We start from the raw sequence: 22,342 nt of genomic DNA, 5'->3' as shown, positions 1-22,342 counted from the left end.
CTTCAGAGAGAGAAATCCCTCTGGATCTCTGTGAGTTCAAGGCCACATTGGAAATGGCCAGGCATGGTGACACACGCCTTTAATCCAAGGGAGTTGTGGTAGAAAGCAGAAAGGTATATAAGGTGTAAGGACCAGAAACTAGAAGCATTTGGCCAGTTAAGTATTTGGCTGGTTAAGCTTTTAGGTTTTGAGCAGCAGTTCAGCTGAGAGCCACTGGGATGAGGACACAGAAGCTTCCAGTCTGAGGAAATAGGATCAGCTGAGAAGTTGTCCAGGTGAGGTTAGCTGTGGCTTGTTCTGTCTCTGACCTTCCAGTGTTCACCCCAATACCTGCCTCAGGTTTGATTTTATTAATAAGAACTTTTAAGATTCATGCATTATTTTTAATCAGCACTTTCTCTGTCTGCTGCTACTTTGCTAACTCTCAGCATCTACTCTGCAATCCCCCGATTACTCACTATAGGCGCACATCCAGACTGTTTGTCACTGTTCAGTTACAATTGTTTCCCACGTCCTTTGATGTATATGTTATTCAGAAGGCTATCTAAGAATGAGTTCTGCTGTCATTCCTGGTATCTGATGATGGTCAGAGTTCTGTATGGTGCCTATTTATTGTAAAGGTCTGCTGAGGTATGCTTTATGGATTAAAACACAACTGATTTCTAGAATATTCTTTGTGTACTTGACAGGGAAATGTATGCACTCATTAGACTGAACCACAGGCTGGGGGTGCAGTTCAGTGGTAAAGAATGCAAGGCCCCAAAGTCTATCTCCAGTACCAAGAAATGAGCTGGAAACAAGGCACAGAAGCCCAGCCAAAATGCCTGCTCTCAGGATGCTGGGGAGGAACAAGCTGAGGGCAGTCTAACCACATGGAGATTCTGAAGCTATCCTGGGCCAGGAGTTAGAGTCTATCTGCAAAAACAAACAAAACCAAATCTTGAAAAGCTGAAACGATTCAATTTAACTGTATCTTAACTCATTTTATTTATTTAGTCACGAATATGTGAAACTTTTCCATTATGATGACAGAGTTGTCAGTTTCTTCTAACAGTTTACATGTTAACACAGATCAAGGAGAGTTTTCAGCATTTACCATTATACAAAAAATCTCTAAATAATGCTGCTTTGATGGTTTACTTTGTGTGACATTGGTACACATTGTTAGTTTAGTTATTACTGCCTGGATATAGTTCTCTATCCTTTTAATTCCATATTTGTCCATACCCTTAACGCATGTTGTTTATCAATATTCTAATATTTCACCTAATTCCAGTTTATTCTTATAGATAATAATTACTGGTATGTCTGGATTTTATTTTTGTCTCCTTATTTTGAATTATTTACTCTGCTTTCTCTATGTTTTTGCTACCTACCCCCTCCCACTCAAATAAAATTACATCTTATTCTTTTCCTTGGTTCAAATGCTACAGCTTCCTATTCTTTTTTAAAATTTAAATGTATTTTATTATTATTTCTTTTAATCATCTGTATGTGTACAGATATGTGCATTTGAGTGCCGGTACCCTCCCCCAAAGCTAGAGTCACAGGTGGTTGTGAACTGCTTGACATGGGTGCTGGGAACTGAACTGACTAGTATGTGCTCTTAACCCCTGAGCCAGCTCTCCAGTCCCTAATTTTCTATTCTTTACGTGGCTACCTCAAATAGTGGTGGTTTTTGCAACAGGGTCTCTCTACTAGCCCAGAACTCACTATGTAGATCAGTTTGGCCTGTAACTCACAGAGAGTCACCTGCTTCTGCCTCTTGAGTGCTGGGATTAAAGAAGTGCCATACCTGGCTTTGTTTTTTAAACTAAAAATTGTTGTGTTCTTCTGAAAGCAAGAAGAATGTTCAAAACACCAGATGGGCTTTGGAGTCAATCTCTTGGAATTCCCAATCTGTTGGAATCTTGGTTTGCCATTTGCTAGAAATAGAGGTCTGGAGAAACTTCCTCCTTTCTCTTTTCCCAGCTGTGAAGGGAAGAGGCTGCTAGGCTTACACAGACCACCTGCTGCTAGGTGCAAACACCTGCACCACACTAAGTGCTTTAGAAATGGCAGTCTTTTAGATACAACAGATGTATGTTCAAATTTTATCTGAGCAAAGTGGGGAAGGGAGGCAGGTGGGTGGGGTGTTATTGAGATTCTAAATTTGGCAGAAGAGTTTGAATGAAGAAGAAACTTTTTAGTCCTAACTATAAAGTTTGAAACTAAGAATAATCCCTTTGCTTTACTATCAACTTAGTTAAAGTACTACTAAACTTACCCTTTATGGTATATACACAGGCAAGGCAGTCGTGCTATGGTATCTCCCTGCTGCAATTCCTCAAGGCATATTGCACATTCCCCAGCATCTTTACTCAGCACATCCTCTGTGAAGAAAACAATGAATTCAGTACAAGAAAACTAGCCATCAAACTGGGGGGGAAAAAAAAAAAACACCAAATAATGACTTCTACCTGTACAACCATACAAAACCCAGCACCTGTACTTGAAGTACTGTTCACACTGAGTGACGCTCATCAGATCTGCTTCTGGACGGTGCCTTGCATTCCCATTGCACTGAGGCATAAGAGTAAGCCACGGCATAGTTCTCAACTTACACAAGGTTCTGATGCCAAAAGATCAACAACTCAGTCATTTGTAATTTGTAGTTAAGTCTTTCTGTTATGTATCAATATTAGTGTAGTGTCCAAGATAGTTAAAAGAAAGTTTAGTATAGTATGGCTGAAAAGACATGAATATAAACCACCACTCTAAGGTTTTTAATTAAAGGAAACAAAGAGAAATCACCACAGGAAACTGCTAAAAAGCTGCTTATCTTTAAAAAAAGAAAGAAAGAAAGAAAAAATAAGAGAAAAAAGCAGAAGGCTATCAGTGCTCTTGCTTAAATTCTGAAACAACTTGAGGAACTTGAGAGTTTCAGAGACTGTGTACAGGAGGGAACTCTTCACAGCCCTTCATGCCACACCAACCCGACAGTCATCTGAGTGACTTCCATGCAGCACTGAGGGTATTCTAAAAACTCTGTGGTGTTTTCAAGGAAAAACCCCTTACTCCAAAGCAGATATGCCTGTAAAGGGTTCTGAAATTCTAATTTAAATTGTTTCAATGTTATTTTATTTATTTGTTTGCTTATTTTTGAGACAGAGTCTTACTGTGCAGCCCTGGCTGACCTAGACTCACTATGTACACCAAGCTGGCCTCAAATTCACAGAGATCCTCCTCCACCTTTGCCTCTGAGTGCTAGAAATAAAGGTGTGCAACACCACACCCAGACGACTGTTCAATTTTAACCCTGCTTTAACTAGCACATTAGCTAGAGATCCTTTGTGCCCTTTAAAAAAGCTGAAAATCATGCCCTCACTGCAGAGTATGAATAAAAGACTTGCAGAGAATAGTGTGGCTCCCTCTCAATGATTCATTCTGAGACAGCAGATGGAGGGAAAATAGTCTATTTTGGTCCACAGAAAAGCCTGGTAATGAACAACTTCCGTGGGGGGAAAAAAAGGTATCAGCTCTCAAAAGCTAATGCATTATAATCAGCAACAACTGCCGCAGAGATAAAAAAAGTATTATACCATTTCCCTCACATTCCTGAACTTTACGGTTTCTCTGTTGACCTTCGAGGACCCCAGCCTTTCCCCTTTTCTGTTTTCTCCCTAGAGAGTTCCCTTCTGTCTCTCCCTTGACCCTTTTCTTTATCTCCACTGAAGTCTTAGTGTCTAGCCTATCATTAAGGACCCAGTTCACAGTCAAAGCACTAAACAGACAGATAGCAGGGAGAGCAAAAGGTTTCAACCCCAGCACTGCAAAATAGAAAAAAAAAAAAAAAAAACACTTTGTAAAGGTCTGTAACTCTAAAAAATAAAGTGTATTCCTACCACATAGATTCTATCTGCAAAGATAAACCAAACAAACGTATGAATGAATTTTCTAATAAACTTCAAAACTATTTTTTTATACAACTGACTATGACTGGCTTTATATAATCCCAAATAAGAAAAATACACTCCCATAAGTTATGACACACAACCCTAGTATACAGAAAGCTTAGGCAGGAGGACTTCAAGTTCAAGGCTAGCCTGGGTCATACAGGGACCTTGTCTCAAAAGAAATAATTAAAAGCAATCAAAACTGCAGCACACATTGATCTTAAAACATAGCAGTCTCGCCAGGCGGTGGTGGCACACGCCTTTAATCCCAGCACTCAGGAGGCAGAGCCAGGCGGATCTCTGTGAGTTCGAGGCCAGCCTGGGCTACCAAGTGAGCTCCAGGAAAGGCGCAAAGCTATACAGAGAAACCCTGTCTCAAAAAAACCAAAACAAAAACATAGCAGTCTCTTCTAGCTAACAATGTGTTCAGACTTCAGCAGAAAACAACTCTCAAGTCTTATCACAAAATAAGATGAATGAGATGAGCACGTGAAAAACCAATGCCATTATTATTTTCCTGTAACTCCACATTATAGATTCAACATGAAATAGAAATATGTAGAACTTTATAACACGCTCTGAATACATCGTTGAGAGAAAAATAAATGACTTCTAACACTTCTAGGCTAACCTATAACCAAGTCTCATTTATTACAATAAGCATTTTTTATAAACTTTTCTATGACAATTTTAGTATTTATTAAAGCTAAAATATATAATTGAAGTTTTTATTTAAAAATAGTTTTATTTAAAAACTCACACAATAAAGGCAAATCCAACCTACAAAAGTGTATTAGGAATATAAGAAATAAGAATAAGAATTATATTTTAAGAATTCTATATAATGAATGCTGTTTTAAACTTGATGGGGGCAAGTATGAACTCTCAAATACTTTCTACCTTAATTCAGAATATGGTATTAAAGCCAGTTATTTTGATCTTTAATTCTATTCAGTTCCAGTACAATCACAACTGCACTTTCAGTATCAAGACAAGCACACCCACACACAAACACCCCAGACAGCAGCTTACAGCCAAAGCTCAACCTCTGCTGGAAACAGCTTCCTGTAACCTCTGTCAGACAATTAAAAGCCAATGTTAACACTCCAGCTACTCAATGCTCAAATGTAATCTGCTAAGTGACTAAATTAGAATATGTTCATTCTTAAAGTAAAACCTCATAATCACTGTTTCAAGCAAAAAATGCTCAGTTTTTCAAAATTTAAAGTTCCCCTATAAAATGTACCCGATAATATTTTTACTAAAAAAAAAAAAAAAGTCATCATGCAATGTGAAAATTGAACTGCGTTTTTCAAAGTGTCCACCACAGGCCAAACACATCTGGAGCAGTTAAGAGTGAAACTGGTACAGTGCATACCATTCTACCTCTCTGGCTCCTTATTATCTGTGTATTAATTGTGACATACAGATAAGGGAAAGCTAAGATGATGACTTTTAACAAGAGGTGGGTACCAGAATCCCTTAGGGTGCACATTCAATCTCAACACAGAAACAGGTATCTGAGCTTCTCCGAGTTTTACAATATACACCTGCTTCAGAAAGGGAATTGATCATTAAAGAAGGGAGAGGCAGGAACAGCAGGTCAGAGTAGGAAGTTGAGGTGGGCATTGTGGACATTCCTATAACCACACCCAGAAGGCCAAGATGGGAGGAGGGTATTCACGGACAGCTAGGGTACATGGAGAGAATGGGAGTGGGGGGAACGATGAGACCACCCACAAAAATTTATGGGTTGGTCATGGTGGCACAATACACCCAGCAATTGGGAGGCAGAGGTAAGAGTTCTCTCCATGAGTTCAAGGCCATCCTGGTCTACATGCTGGTCATCTTCCAGGACAACCTAGACTACCTAGTGAGATCCTATCTCAAAAACAAAAACAGAACTAAATTAAAAAGTTGAAAATTGAAAATACAGATTTCCATTTTGCTAGTAGTTTAATAATCAACCTCTAAAGCATCCTACTACTTGTCTTTAGTATCAACACTGGAAATGTATTCACAATATTAGTTAGGATTTTAAAGAATTATGTAAAATACTTTGTAAGTTACAAAACACTCCATGAAATTTGTTTTATTAGTAGGAAGGATTTTATGGAGTTCTTCAAAAACAAAGCCAGTTAGCATCCTATTCCTTTTCCTCCTCATGCTGATACTCCAGTTGTTCAAAAAAAATCCATGTTGAAGGAACATCCGACACACTTCTGACCTAGCTATCCTTGCACACCCATTATCCTGGCCAGACTAGAACAAAAGCATGCAGATGAGTGTGCCCAACACTGCCTATGCTGTGGCTTCATTCACATGAGGCAATACAAACCTTACTCTATTACATTCTTTTAGACATACTTGTATTTTATGTTAATCTTATACAATAACGATGGCCATCTACATTCACACAGGAGTAAAAAGCCTCAAGGAAGTTAAGCAACTTAACCTGGGCACTAAACTAGTTGTGTTCTAGGACCAAAACTTGGCTTTAGGATGGCTAATTAAATAGGTTTTTGCCTGCTTCATGAATTTTGCTATAAGGCATAATTTTCCTTCATTTTTAAAAAGTTTCACATTAAAGTAGCATAAATATTGATGCAAATGAACAATTTTAGACAACCATAAGTGTGTGACATTTTCAAGCTGGAGAGGACCACATATTTAGAGAAAGTATTCTTTTTTAAAAAAACTCTGTGTGTGCTAGTGCCCTCGGGTCAGAGGTCTTGGGTCCATCCTGCGGAGCTGGGGTCCTTCCTATGAAGTTGTGAGTGGCCTGATACAGGTGCTAAGAATTGAACTGGGGTCTTCTGTAAGAGCAGCACATTCTGAACCACAGAAGTATCTCTCTCCAACCCTTGGGGAACGTGTTCTTGAGACTGGTCACACATCATCGTTAGGCGTTAATAACACATTGTAAAGGTGGCAGTTCAAAGTTGCTCACACTCCACTGCTTCAGCAGCTTAAAAGCAATCCTGGCCAACAATATGTTCTATTATAAAAGCAATAGTATTATCTGTGCCATCTACAGTGGCCACATACTGACTGGAATCAGCTCTTGAATTTTCAACTTTACTTGTGGTAAAATATCAAACCTCAAATATATGTTAATGAACATACATTTAAAAGCTCATTATAAACTATAAATTGATATTTCACTTACAGCTTCTCAAGCTCTTTAAGTTTGCATTGTCCAAAGAGATTACTTACAATTCAAGCAGCCAACTATGCAAAATAAATACTTAGCAGGTCCAAGCACATATCCATATAGTTATTGTGGATCAAGACAACATGAAGAAAAGCAGACAGCCAAAAATCTCCGAAAGCCAAAACAAAACCAAGGCCGAGTGTGAGGCAGCCAGGATTCCATGCACAAGTCTCAATCACCACAGTCACTTTCAGACAAGCATCCAAACAGGAGGTTCATCTTTCCAGCCAAAACGATGCCGAGCACTATCACGGATCAGGCGTTTTACCTGAAGCTTTACTTTTTCTTGACCCCTCAATGATAGCAGAAGAAAACAAAAGCAGCTGAAATGTGAAATAATCCCTAGAAAAATCAAGAATTAAAAAAAAAAAAAATCACAATATTAGTAGAAAGCAATTACTCAAATAATGAAAAGTGGGGGCTCTTATTAATATTTTCAGATATTATCTCTTAATTAGTTTAAAGAGTTAATATTAATATTTGACAGTTCAGCTCCAAAAGCTGTTGTTTTATTTAAACACTGTAACACAGCTTATAAATGATTTTTAACAAAGTGAGGCTGATTTTTAAGTTAAATATATCAATAAAAATATGGTATCAACCTTTATTAGTGTGCTTCAAACTGGAAATCCCTGGTGAGTGTTGGTTCTTGACCCATTCAGAATCGTGTTCTGGCTCACCTTGCAATGACTAGCTTCTCTGCCCCGATGCCTCCAAAGTCAGCATGTGCATGCTTTCTTTTGTGTAAATATAACTAAGAACTGAGTCTATTAATCATGCAGCTACCCTTCAACTGTACTGTTACAATCTAAAAATAAGATCAACTCCTTAGCTTTCAGTGATCGCTCAGCTTTAAAATCCTAAGCATTGAATTTTAGATTGGATTGGAGGCCAACTTGAGCTACACTGTAATGTAGTCCACATGTCTCAAAAGCAAACAAAAATATTATTTAAAAGCAGAATTTTTAATAATTTAAAAATTATATGCCTGGAAATACTTGGGAAATTCACACTTAACATCTCTAAGAAAATGTGACCAAAGTAAAAAATAGACTTGGATCTGGAATGGGAAAACTGGAACAGAAAGGATGAAGAGATGGTTTTCAATCACATTTCCATTACAGGCTGCAAACAGCCATGCAAGGCACCTAAGGAATGAGCACCCTGTGGCATTGTTTCCTAATCTTCCAAACTTTCAATCAAGGCCCCTTTTCTTTCCCACAAAAAGAAAACATACAAAGTCACAAGTATTTGCTATACTACAGTATCAAACACTGTCCCAAATGGCACTCTACTCATAACACCTTAAATTGTTGAAGATGGAAACAAAAAACAAACAAAAAACCACCGGGGGGGGGGGGGGGGGGGGACATGAAAACATCAAACTAAGATTCAGGTTCATTTGTTCCGAATCACTACTACAGAGGGGAAAATCAGTTACTGAAAAAACAAAAATCTATTATTTCTACAGGATTTTCAAGCTTAATTTATTACTGTGTACTTTTAAAATTATAATAATGCATAAAGGTAGGTTCAAAATGGCAATAAATTTGAATGCAGAAACAAAAATCCCATCCCAAGCCCATTAAAACAAACTACCACATGTATATAGCTTAGAGAGCTTCAGGTTTGATTCTAAACTTGTAGTTTATTTAGGAACATTTGACGGTGGCATCTACCTCATAAAGCAGTGGCAAGACATGACTAATACTTGACTATTAGTATTGGACCTGGCATGGGGCAGGTTATACTGAGATGATTAATGGTCTGTCACTACTAACCACACACACACACACACACACACACACACACACACACACACACACACCAAAAACCATTTTAGATAACCTTAAGTGTATGAAATTCTCATGCTGACGAGGACCACATTTTTAGAAAAAGTATTCTTTTTTTAAATATAATTTCTTAACACTGTGTGTATATGTGTGTGCCTGTACATGTAGAAATGCAACAATAGAAGAGAAAACAAATCCAGAAAAGAACTCTAATACCTCTAGGACTACAACGCATGATCATTATCAAGAATGCAAAAGTAGGGCAGTGGTGGCGCACGGCTTTAATCCCAGCACTTGGGAGGCAGAGGCAGGCGGATCTCTGTGAGTTTGAGGCCAGCCTGGTCTACAGAGCAAGATCCAGGACAGGCACAAAGCTACACAGAGAAACCCTGTCTCGGGGGAAAAAAAAAAACAACCCCCCTCCCCCCCAAAAAAGAATGCAAAAGTACATATAACCTTGACTGAGCGTAACTACAAGACATATATAAAAGTTCAGAATATGTACAGAATGGTCATGTAAAGTATATGTAGAAAGAACATATGAATGTGTCTACATAAACATGAATGGGGACATAGATTAGCAGTAGAGAGCATTCATAAGACCCCGAGTTTTATGCAAAACAAAAAGCAAAGCAAAACAGACACACACGTAAATACTCCCTGCTGGAAAGAGATTAGAAACACAAGCCATCTCTGGGGAGGGGGCTTTTCACAGGGTATTTTCTGTCTCTGCACTGTAACCATGCAAACATACCTATTCAAAAAGAAAAGTTCACTCACTTTAAAATGGAGTAAGAACAAAGATGGCAGGCAAAAGCAATCAAACAACCCCATTTGGAAGGCCATTCTCCCTGAGTCTTAAACTGCTGCTTCTGTATCCTTTAGGGCATCTTCTTAATGGATACCCGTACAGCAGAATCAGTTCCAGAGCTAAGGGAGGATGTGCCTCATAGAAGAGGCATGGCTTCCTTGAGCTCCTCTTCATCACAGCCACTCACTGACGTGGGAGCCAAGGCTTCAGGACAGACAAAAGGCTTTTCTGCCTGTTGGTATTTCATGAGTAACAGAATCCTTTGATTTTGACCCCAGACCAGAGTTTCACATGTTATCCCAGAGTTCACACAACCATGGCAGGTTAACTGGGTATGGCAAGGTAAACCAAGCATTTACAGGTTGAGAAGTGCATATCAAAATAATATCAAATGACTAGGGTGGAGCACTTGCTTAGTATGTACAAACTGGGCTGTGATCCACAGTACTGCAAAATCATCATCACCATCAAATGATGACATTAAAACAGAATATTGCTAAAGCCTTATATGAGAGAGTTAAAAAAAATAACATATATACATACATATATGTATATGTATTTGGCCCCTATACATATGCATACACGTGTAAGAACACCTGTATATATATGAACATGTACATAATAATCAAAATATATAAAACCAGAAAAATTCCTACTAGGCTATTAGCACCAACACAACTGAAGTGACTTTAAATCCAAGAAAAATTGGTAAAACCAGTTACAATGGGGGATTTTACTAAAATTTCTAAATTTGTCAGATTTATGTAGATCAAATAATACCCTCTTAGGAAGGCCATTGACTATTTCCATAACACAACCAACTCAATTTATGTATTACTAAGCTGCTTAAGTAGTCAGGTATGATGGCGTATGTCTTTAATCCCTAACAGAGACAGAGGCAGGCAGATCTGAGTTTGAGCCTCACTGGTCTACATACACGGTGAGTACCAAGTCAGTCAGGGATGCCCAGGGATAGGCAGTGAGAACCTATCTCAAACAAATAAAACAAAAACAAAACAAAAGCGCACAAGACCTTTCCACTCTACAGAAAACATACTTCGCTTAGGTTCTAGTTGCTCCAGTTGTTGTGACACATTTTGACTGAGAGAAACTCGGAGGTCAAAGTGTTTATTTGGATTATACTTTCAGGTCACAATCCATCACTGAGGCAAGTCAAAGAAGAAACTCAAAATCAAGTAGGACATGAAGTACAGACCAAGGAGGAATGATGCTGACTGGCTTGTCCACAGGCTCATGTTTAGCAACCTTTTGAAAAATTTGTTTTTATGTATATTAATGTTTTGCCTGCATGTATGTCTGTGGTCCATATGTGTGCCTGGTGCTCTGAGGAGGTCGGAAGAAGGAATTGGATGCCCTGGAACTGGAGTTACAGAGGGTTGTGAGCTTGTCATGTGGGTCCTGGGAAACAAAGCTGGGCTCTCTGTAAGAGCAGTTAAATATTCTTAATAGCTAGCCCCTCAGCTACCTTTTAATTCAGCCCAGGCTAATGGCACCACCCACAGTGGGGTGGGCCCACTATTATCAATTAGCAATTGAGAAAATGCCCTAGAGACAAGGCCCTAGATCAATCTCATCAAGATAATTCTTCAGTGAGGTTCCTCTTCCCAGGTGACTCTACGTTTGGGTCAAGTTGACAACTAACTATGACAGCTTATAATCATTATTGATAAAAAGCAATGATGTACTTAACCACAAATAATCAATTTGTTTGTGTCAAGTTGACAACTAAACCACAAATAATCAATAGGTTTCTGTCAAGTTTACAGCTAAAACTATGACAGCTTATAATCATTATTTACAGAAAGTAATGATGCATTTAACCACAAATAATCAATGAATTTCAAAAACAGAGTGGTATGAACAGTGCTCTATAACATCAAAATCAAAATCAATTCCCACTGTATCTCTCTACCAAAATTACCTTTAAAATTAGTAAAAGGAACAAAGCATATTAAGTTGGCAAAGCTACTAAAAATTTATTCTTAAAATGTTTATTATTAAAATAGAGAATGAAAAGAAATAAGCTATTCAGTATCTAGCATTAATAAATTTTAGTTTTATTTAAAACTATTATCTTCTTTGAAAATTTCAATTAAATACTTTAGCTTTGCCTGAAGTAAAAAAACACATATTACAATGAAAAAAAAACTACAACCAAAGATATTTTAAAGAGTAAATTATGTGAGAAAACATGTGAAATGTACACTGATGAAATATAAAAATTAGAGGAAAATATTATTGATTTTGGGTAGTTGAAGAAGGGTCTCATGTAGCCCAGGCTGGCCTGTAATCCTGCTTCTCCTGCCCCCCACCTCCTGCGTATGTCATTATATAATAACTGCTCCGCCACACTCTGACATAGAAAAGAATTATTTTCAAACAAAACTCCCAGATGCACTGAGGAGGTGATAACTATGACTGGACTGAAGAAGCGGTCAGTCGTCTTTAAGAGCGAAGGGGTTCGCAGTTGTGTTGTAGCTGAGGAGACAGCAGAGCTCCCTGAATTACAGGTTTCAGAGCAAAGGAAGAGTGTCCCGTTCACAATCTTCGCCTGTGGGTGACCTCAGAGCAATGTTTTCAAACACTTCATGGTCAAAGATGGAAAAATCCAGCAATATCAGAAATCAATACAATTCAATTAGACCATTAGAAAAAAATCTACCAACACATTCTAACACCAAACGAAAAAGAAAAAGCCCAAAATCTCAGTACTTGGAGAGGCCAAAGCAAGAAGTTTATTAAGTTTGAGGCCAGCCTGGGCTACAGATTCTGTTTCAAAAAACAAACCTAACTAAATTTAATAAATTAAGCTTTTTTTTGTTTTAAAAAAGAAAATAACACACACACACACACACACACACACACACACACACACACACATTACTCAAGCTCAAAGCAAGCATCCATTCAGCAAGTTACTGCTGAGTAAGAAAAAGCAGCATGCCCCCCCAGTGCCATGGTTATCCCATAGAAAGTTTATGAGTGTTTCAGTAAGACAAAGATAAACACGCAGAGAGCTTGCTAGGAATTTCCTTTCAGATGACATTTACATGCGCACAATGTCCAGAGCACTAAAGCCAGTACTAGACCTGGTTCTGAATGTCCATCTTCTCTTGCACTCTCTGCTTCCTGGCCACCAAGAAATAGGAATACATTTCCTGTTACACACTCCTATCTCCCCAGGGCCAATGCAATGGGACCAAAGAATCATGACCTGAAAGCAGGGGTCAAAATCAATCTCTTTTTAAGCTGGCTTTTGGATATTTTTGTCACAGTCACTGAAAAGCTAACCAACAAAACCAGCAACATGAAGTTGCCATCCTTGACCCCAACAGTAGGAATAAACCTAGACACTAAGGACACAGGTTCTCTGAACCCAAACAAATGCACAGACCAGGTTCCTTGATAGGAGCATATACAGTGTCTCTCTGTGGGATGAATCTCAAGCTCTGGATCATCAGCTTATATTCAAGTGTCTGGAACTCACCTTCTCTCAGAGTTCCTCTATAAATACAGGTGTCTGAAAATAAGCCTGACTAACTACTAACTACCTATAAAAATTCGCAATTAGTTAATATACACTTTATCAATAAATTTCAAATTTTCAGATCTAGCTACTTCTGGAAGTCTACACAAGATACAAATGACTATTATCATACTGAATAAGAATTCTTATTTAAGCATTAACATAATTTAGAGGCCCAATCTAGTTGAGTTGGTGTCAACATTTAGGAATTCAAACACAAAACTATAAACAGCTTTGTGACCGGAAAGACTCAGCTTCAAAGTCTCTGACTCACTTGCTCTAAACTTTATGATAACATAATATAACAGATGCTTTGCTTAGGCATTAAAGAGGCCACCTCCAATCAGACTCACCATTAATGTGGTAAGTGGTTTTCTGGGGCTTTGCCTTTAACCCAATTAGAATTCCCCACACCCAAGATAGACACGAACTTTACCAATGTGCCACCTCTCTGTAAGCCCTAGATCATGATGTACAGCCGAAGATCCTTCTTCACTCACCTGTGTGTCATCACAGTCCATAGGCTAGTTTTAAAATTAAAAACTATCTAAAATTTATGGAAGTTTTGCTTCTTGTTGTAAATGTTTATAGAAAGACTCAGGCCTAGTTATTTTTCAAAATGGCTTTAACTTTGTTTCTGGCCGGGCGGTGGTGGCGCACGCCTTTAATCCCAGCACTCGGGAGGCAGAGGCAGGCGGATCTCTGTGAGTTCGAGGCCAGCCTGGGCTACCAAGTGAGTTCCAGGAAAGGCGCAAAGCTACACAAGAGAAACCCTGTCTCGAAAAACCAAAAAAAAATAAATAAAAAATAAAAAATAACTTTGTTTCTGAGCAGAGTGAGTGAGTGAGTGAGTGTGAGTATGAGTGTGAGTGTGGGGGGGGTGTCAATAACCACTAAGTAGTATAGGAAGCATTAGGGGCAAACTCTTAACACTTGAGGAGAAGGCTGCTATTTTTTAAAGACTGCTAACATGCCTTTCAAGTGGCTTTGTTTTGTTTTTTTATAGTTAAGTTATAGCCTAAGAAAATTTAGAGGACTTGCTAAGGCCACAGAGTCACTCTGACTCATTCATTCAGGCAACCTAGAATAAACCTGTTCGTTATAATACTGAACAGTCTGCCCAGAAGACCCCCAACACCACAAGAGAACAATACTTTGGTAGTAACCCTAGTACTCTCCTCACTTGCTGCCAGCTAAGGCTTCTCCATTCTTTGTCCTTGGGTTGTACTCCTTGGCTTCGCACTTACCAAGACAAGAGCCACTGTATTTAGTTACACTTTGAGACAACCTAGTAGACAAATTTAATAACGTAAACACGGTTAAGTCAGGAAATGAAAAGCTGTCAAATATCCTAACATTTAGTAGTATTCTAGATATTTAAAAAAAAAAAAAAAAAAAAAAAAGAAAGATCCTGCCCCCGGACTTCCCTTTTAGACAAGAGGTGAGTGTCTGGGCCCAACCTAGATCCCATCCCTGGGCACCAGCCACTCTGAGGAAGACCTGCCCAATTTGGCCCCAGGTTCTGGCCACCGGGCAGGTTCCCTTCTAGCCCTACCAGGAAGGCTCCCCTTCTCCAAGACCCCCGGCAGACCCTGCAATCTCCATGCCCTGCCCCCACGCCCATCCACCTGAGACCCCACCCACTTCCTGAGACGAGACCAGCCTCCAGCTCCCATCCTGCCCCGGACTTCCCTTCTGGACAAGAGCACCCATCCTGTCCTGGACTTCCTATCTGGACAAGAGCTCCCATCCTGCTCCGGACTTCCCTGTCTGGACAAGAGCTCCCATCCTGCCCCGGAGTTCCCATTTGGACAAGAGAGCTCCCATCTGGACAAGAGAGAGAGACTTCCTGAATCTGTCAGCTCTGTCTGGACCAAGTACGCTGATAAGACCAAGAACGAAACACAAGGAGATGGGCAGACATCAAGGCAGAAGTACATACAACAAAATGAAGAGCAATACAGCATCACTAGAACCTAGCCCTCCTCCAACATCTAGACCTGATCAAACATCTAGACACATCAAAAATTGGAAGAAGCAGAAGAAAACAGCCTTATGAATAACATCATGAAGAAGGTAGAGGCTTATATAGAGGAAAAGACAAAAAAAAAAAAATGGGAAGAACGCTATAAAAAACTAGAGGAAAGGACAAAGTAGAAGAAAACAATAAAGTCCTGGAAGAAAACAATAAAGCACTGAAAGAAAATCATGAAAAAGCAATGAAACAAATGAAGGAAAAAGTCCATGACCTGAAAAGGGAAATAGAAAAAATGAAAAAGACACAAACAGAGGGAATTCTGGAAATAGGAAATCTGAGTAAACGATGGGGAACTTCAGATGCAAGTATAACCAACAGAATGCAAGCGATGGAAGAGAGGATCTCTGGCGTTGAAGGTACTGTAAAAGAAATAAATTCATCAGTCAAAGAAAACACTAGAGCCAACAAAGTCTTGAACCAAAATGTCTAAGAAATTTGGAACACCATGAAAAGACCAAACCTACAAATAATAGGGATAGGAGAAGGAGAAGAATACCAACTCATGGAAACTTTGAAAGCCAGAAGGACCTGGGCAGATGTAATGCAGACACTAGCCTAGACTAATATACCCAGCAAAACTTTCAATCATCATAGATGGAGTGAACAAGACATTCCAAGACAAAGCCAGATTTAAGCAATACTTATCCACAAACCCAGCCCTACAGAAAGCACTAGAAAGAAAATTCCAACCTAAGGAAGTCAGATACACCCTCGAAAACACAGGCAATAAAGAAAGCCACAGCTGTAAACCCCAAAGAAGAGAAGTACACACACACTACCACCAAAAAATAACAGAAATGAACAATCACTGGTCATTATTACCCCTTAATATCAATGGACTTAATTCACCTATAAAAAGACATAGGCTTGCCGGGCAGTGGTGGTGCACGCCTTTAATCCCAGCACTCAAGAGGCAGAGCCAGGCGGATCTCTGTGAGTTCGAGGCCAGCCTGGGCTACCAAGTGAGTTCCAGGAAAGGCACAAAGCTACACAGAGAAACCCTGTCTCGAAAAACCAAAAAAAAAAAAAAAAGACATAGGCTTACAGAATGGATGCGAAAGCAGGACCCATCTTTCTGCTGCATACAAGAAACACAACACAAATTCAAAGATAGACACTACCTAAGAATAAAAGGCTGGGAAAAGACTTTCCAATCAAATGGTCTTAAGAAACAAGCGGGTGTAGCCATCCTGATATCCAGCAAAATAGACTTCAAACTAAAATCAATCAAAAGAGATCAAGAAGGGTATTACATAAACATCACAGAAAAGATCCACCAAGATGAAGCTTCAATTCTGAACATTTATGCCCCAAACACAAGGGCACCAACATATGTAAAAGAAACATTACTAAAGCTTAAACCACATATAAAACCCCACACATTAATAGTGGGAGACTTCAATACCCCACTTTCATCACTGGACAGATCTCCCAAATTGAAACTTAACAGAGAAATAAAGGACTTAACTGATGTCATGACTCAAATGGACTTAATCGATATCTACAGAACATTCCATAAAGGACAGTTATTTTATGGATATATATAAATATTTTAAACATAATTATGAAGTATAATGGCAGAACAATGGAGCAAGTACAGAAACAAAACTATCAATGTTTAGCCTCAGATTCTGAACTTGAATGAGAATTTTTAGTAAATGAATTTCAACTAGATTAAGTAAAGAAGACAGTTTCATAAGACAAAAAAGTTAGGACATAACCAATACATTTACTATTCAAAGTAACTGCTAGAAGTTCTTTCCACTTATACACTGGTAAATGAAAAAAAATGCTTGTCACCACTGTGATACTAAGGCTTGAGACACTACCTTCCTAAAACACTTGACAAAGTTATCTGAAGAATATATTCATCTCATCAGCTCTGTCTTATTCACTGTATCATAGCACAGTATCTTATACATAAGTACCCAAAAAGATAGTTGCTAAACTTAGTCTTTCAACAGATTTTACTAATTACTCGTATTCTCACCATGCACTTTATATCTAAGCCTCAGATGTCATTTCTTCTTTTTTTTTTCTTAATGGCATTTAGGTATGCACCAAGTGCCTCTATTTACTTACTTCTTTGCATCAAGAGAGACAGGGTCTTACTATGTGAACAGCCCAGGCCTGAGTTCAGACTCGGCTATGCTAAAGTTATTTATAGGCAAACACCACAAAATCCAAATCAAGTTTGTTTTTCTATTAGCCAGGAGGAACAATTTGATTTTTAATTCCTGAATTTATTCTACTTGTTCTGTGATGACACCAAGGACTGCATTCCTAGGGTCAGGAGAGAATACTCTGGTCCTACATGCCAGACCTAAAGCAACTGCCAGGTAGCACAGAAGTGAAATTTATCTGTGGGTTCAAAGAGACAGACAAAGTTTCAGTCTCCACTTCCTACACTTATTTCCTCCCACAGTTGTCTATTATATTTATGAACAAACCCTATACCTACTGTTAACAATGTATCATTTGTTAGACATTCCTTTAAGAGTTATTTATGTTTACGTGGACAGGTGCTTTACCTGTATGTATGTCTGTGCACCACATGTGTGCAGTGCCCATAGAGGCTAGAAGAGGGTGTCAGGGCCCCTGGAACTAGAGTTGTGAGCTACCATGGGGGTGCTGCGAATTGAACCTGGGCCCTCTGGAAGAGCAACAAGTGTTCTTAACCACTGAGAAATCTCTCCGGTCCTTCACTTATTACATATCTTAAACTTTTTTTTTTTTTTTTTTTCTGAACTAAGTCATGAAAACATTCCTTTTTCTTTAGGCCTAACTTAAACAACTGTATTCAGCACAGCAGTTCTCTTCTGGAGTGGGGAGGAGAGGGAGTCTTGGCCATCCTATTTTTATGGTCACATCATTTGCCTTTTCATTTCCACTCTCTCTTATGTCCCAGTGAAATTTTCCAGGATATCTAATATGTCTTATTACAAAAAACAACTAACTGTGGAAAAGATATGATAATTCTTTGTTAGCAAGCCAGATACTAAGAGTTTAAAAAAAAATAAAATAAAAGACAATGCCACTCTTGCCATTAAATTATCTTGGAAAATGTATTTATCTTTACTTACTAATAGATATAACCTAATTAACATACAAATGTATCTTGAGATGAGAATTTGAATTCTTTCCTGCCCTTAAATTTTGCTTCAAACATGAAATTCACATTATGTATGGCAATGCTAAATTACAATGTTATTTAAGGCATTGAACTTACCATTATAGGTTATTCTTGGCTTTGTTAAACACATCACAAGATGTAAATCCATTTCATCTGAAGGTACAAATTTTGAGCATACCGGGCACTTAAATCCTAAAACATAAAAGAAACCCAAGTTATTTAACTATTCTGAATATCAAACTATAGTTTTTAAAAGTCATGGAAGACCAAAGGTATTTAAAACTTCAATATTAGACTTAAGAAATGCATTGTAGTACTTACGTACAACTCAATTGGTGGTGGATGTGACTAGAGATCACTGTGATTTAAATCAGTGTATGAAGATCGTCCCATTATCCTAATAATCAAGTCAAATGAGAAGAGTGCGCTCCATCATAAATTCCCTTATGGATTCCTATCACTTAGGTTATTCTCGTTTCTGATTTTTAAAATTTTTTTAAAATTCTCTCTCTCTTCCTTGAGGTTGTCGCCTCAGCATGTAAGGTCTTGGCTACTGCTCCAGGGCCATGCCTGCCTGCCACTGTCATGCTCCCCCACCATGGTCAATGGACTCACCCTCTGAAACTGTAAGCCCCAATAAACTCTTCTATGGTCATGGCATCTCTTCACATCAACAGAAAAGTAACTATGGCAATCCCTTAGCACTATTCTACCCAATCCAGTAATTTAAACACACACTGATAAAGAATGCAAAAGCTTTGAGAACAACAAAGCAGGTCTATCATCTAAGACTCCTGAGGTTTACATTACCACTTGCTACACTTGGAGACAGTTTGCGTTTGCACCTCCAGAGTTCCTATGTTTAAAGCTTCATCACCAACTCATTTGAAGTGCAATCCTTCAGAATGTGGTTCCAGTAGGTGGTTGTTAGTTCACTGAGGACATGTGCTCCAAAATATTAAAGCAGTTCTGATGAGATTCCAGAGTAATTTTTCCAACACTAAGTTGTCATGCAAGGCTCAGCCTAAGCCTTTAATGGTTCCCTGGCTTCTTGTCTGGCAAAGTAATACCTCACCTCCATATCCTCATCCTCATCCCACAGCCACCACTGTGGTACCAATCATCATGAGGCCTTTATCAGTGCCAAACTGATGCCAAGTGCCAAGTCCACGAGCCTCCAAAAATGTGAGCTACAGCAGCCTTATGCAATCAGTCATGCTTGGTACTTCATTACAGTAATGAAGAACTGACGAAGAAGTGGCCTTTCTGCCACACCATACTAAGTCCTAATGTAAATTAAAAAGAGCAACAAACCAAGAGAGGCATTCACAGTCACTTTTGATACTTAAATGCTAGATTCTTTCATGCAATATTCAATGTGGACTAATATCTGCCTGAAGTGCTCTATTAAAATCAAACTCACATACTAAATGGGAGAATGTTAGTTACCTCACAAAGACACAGTCTGGAATGTTCATGGAGACTCAGATGTAAGCTGAATTGAGAAGACAGAAACAAGACAAGTACAGGAAAGGAGGCCTCCAGGAGGCCCTTGGGTAGATGATGTGCTGAGAGAAGGAGGAGAAGCACTCTGAGAGATGAGTAACCAGTGAGGAAAGAGACATTCTACTTCTAGGATGAGCAGGTTCTTACAGGAACTGTCTTCTCTCAACTGTAGGTGGTACTATCACTGGGTAGGTATAAGAAAGGTAGCTGAACAAGCCCGGAAGCAGCATTCCTCTGAGGTTTCTACTCAAGTTCCTGCTTCTGAGTTCCTGCCCTGACTTCCCTTCAATGATGGACTGTAACTGTGAGCTGAAATAAACCCTTTCCTCCCCAAGTTGCTTTCGGTCACAGTGTTTGTCACAGCAACCAAAGACCAAACTAGGACAGCGAAAAAAAGAAGAGGACCGGAATAAAGACAAATCAAATCTCACACTGAAAAAGAACTCTCTTCACAGTGTATATATATATACATATATACACAGTGTATATGTATATATATATATATATATATATATATATATATATATATATATATATGAGTAAACAGACATCAAGGGTTCTTGGTCTACTGTAAGTCCTGTCTTCGACATAAAACAGTCAATGGGGGTTTTTAAGGGACCTTTCTATTAGGCACAATACAACAAAGGAAAGGAAAAAAAATACACGGAAGCAAATTCAAAAGATGGCAGACAAACAATATTTATATTATCTATCAAAAGCAAATGGGCAGTATCATTACCATACAAAGAACTCTTAAGAATCAATATGAATAAAGACAAATACTGTAGTTTTTAAAATGGGCAAAATTTCTAAACAGCCCCAAGCACTCCTTGGTGTGATATATGGAGAACAAAATATACCTATATATACTAGGGTCAAATAGAATTTGAATATAATCATGAATTTAGAAAAGGTCTTTAACATACAAATGTCAATCCAGAAAACAGAAGGAAACTTGAACAGTTCGAACCCTGATCCTCCTAAACCTGTAAGATTTTTGATTCATGTGGGTTGTTACTGGTTACTTTCTTTGATTTCCATCTTATATGTTAAAGACACACACACCCGCCCCTGTAACTGTTCTCAATTATCCAGTTATAATTCAAGAAGCTTCTGCATCCATGAAACAAGAATGAGAGGCTAGAAAACAGTAACAGAGCAATGGAAGAAAGGCATTAGGGTTGGCGAGATGACTCAGCAGGTTAAGGAAAGGTCTAAGGAGAGAATGGATTCCATAGAGCTGTCCTCGGACCTCTACACACACCGTGGCATATGTGACACAAATACACATCACACTCACACACACACACACACACTTTAAAAAAAACTATAGAAATTAAAAATTCATATAGAAAGATGGGTTCTTCATTTAAGGTAATACTATTGTCAATTAGTAATAACATTTACTATGTATGAGAAAATTATCTAGATACTTTGAATATAACAATTTACCCCTGCATACTTTGAATTTAGTGTTAATACCTTAAAGGTAAAAGCAGATGGGCTAAGAACATGGCTATAGCTAGGAATTAGCCGCAAGAGGATTCCAACAGCCCTTCCGGCTCTGAAGTCCTTCACCACCACTCCACATGGCCTGAAGCAGGACCCAAATTCAAGGAAGGCAGATAATAAAATAAGATCAGCTCAGGTGCTCTGTTATCCAACTAAACAGAACTGCAGAACCGAGGAAAGAGGGAATCCAGCATATTTTCCCAAACTGTAGTTAATCAGTATTTAGAATGAAAACAGGTAGCCATGCCAAAGTATATTACTGTGAATTAAAAAGCAAGAGACTTAAATAAAATAATGTTTAAGAAGGAAAAAGACAGTCAAAGCAAAATCTAAACCCAGGCCTTTTTCGTTTTTGTAGAGAGAGAGAGAGGTTTAACTACTTTTCAGAATCTGAATGGCATTAGTCTTTAACAAAGCTGGAAGCCAGAAGACAAGTCAAACTGTAACTCGAAAGTTCTACAAGGCATTTCACTGAAGACACGCCTAGAGTCCTCCATGTTTCCATGGAGCTGAACACATAGTTTTTGTTTCAGAAGTTTTTGTGTCAAGAAGCTTCCAGAGCATGCACTCCACTAAATCAAGGGAGTGAAGAACACCTAGGAGAAGAGATGGGAAGTCTGTCATCAAAACCATGTTGCCTGGAAGAAACTATGAAGCTGGAAATGTTAAGTGAAAAAAAGGAAGTCTAGAAATTATTCATAGACTAATATAGTTATTAATTGAGATACAGTGTAGGGGTAATTTCATAACTCTTAGAAAAAAATGAGATTCAAGAAATATGCATCTTTAAATATTCAAAGACTCGGGACCCAAGAGATCAAGACACAAAAATCCAAGAATGAACAAGCAAGTG

At 38.5% G+C, this 22,342-nt stretch overlaps 1 protein-coding gene across 4 annotated transcripts in view; it reads right to left on the bottom strand.

Annotated features, from left to right (window-relative positions):
• The window catches only part of LOC107402454 (E3 ubiquitin-protein ligase ZNRF2), a 77,758-nt gene that overhangs the window by 15,108 nt on the left and 40,308 nt on the right, over positions 1–22,342 (bottom strand). For 2 of the 4 annotated variants that reach the window (XR_013049866.1, XR_013049867.1), the window contains exons 2-4: positions 18,568–18,663; positions 7,418–7,491; positions 2,267–2,372 (exon numbers count right to left, since the gene is read on the bottom strand). Coding sequence is in view for 2 of the 4 variants with exons in the window: in XM_076566838.1 (XP_076422953.1) it covers positions 2,267–2,372; positions 18,568–18,663 (202 nt within the window). In the remaining 2 variants the exon portion in view is untranslated. The remainder of the gene's footprint in view (positions 1–2,266; positions 2,373–7,417; positions 7,492–18,567; positions 18,664–22,342) is intronic. The other 2 variants (XM_076566838.1, XM_076566839.1) reach the window with 1 other exon arrangement.

Source organism: Peromyscus maniculatus, chromosome 3, assembly GCF_049852395.1.
Source record: "Peromyscus maniculatus bairdii isolate BWxNUB_F1_BW_parent chromosome 3, HU_Pman_BW_mat_3.1, whole genome shotgun sequence".
NCBI classification, from domain to species: domain Eukaryota; kingdom Metazoa; phylum Chordata; class Mammalia; order Rodentia; family Cricetidae; genus Peromyscus; species Peromyscus maniculatus.
The sequence above is the reverse complement of the archived record's forward strand: the minus strand, read 5'-3'. Positions and strand labels throughout refer to the sequence as shown.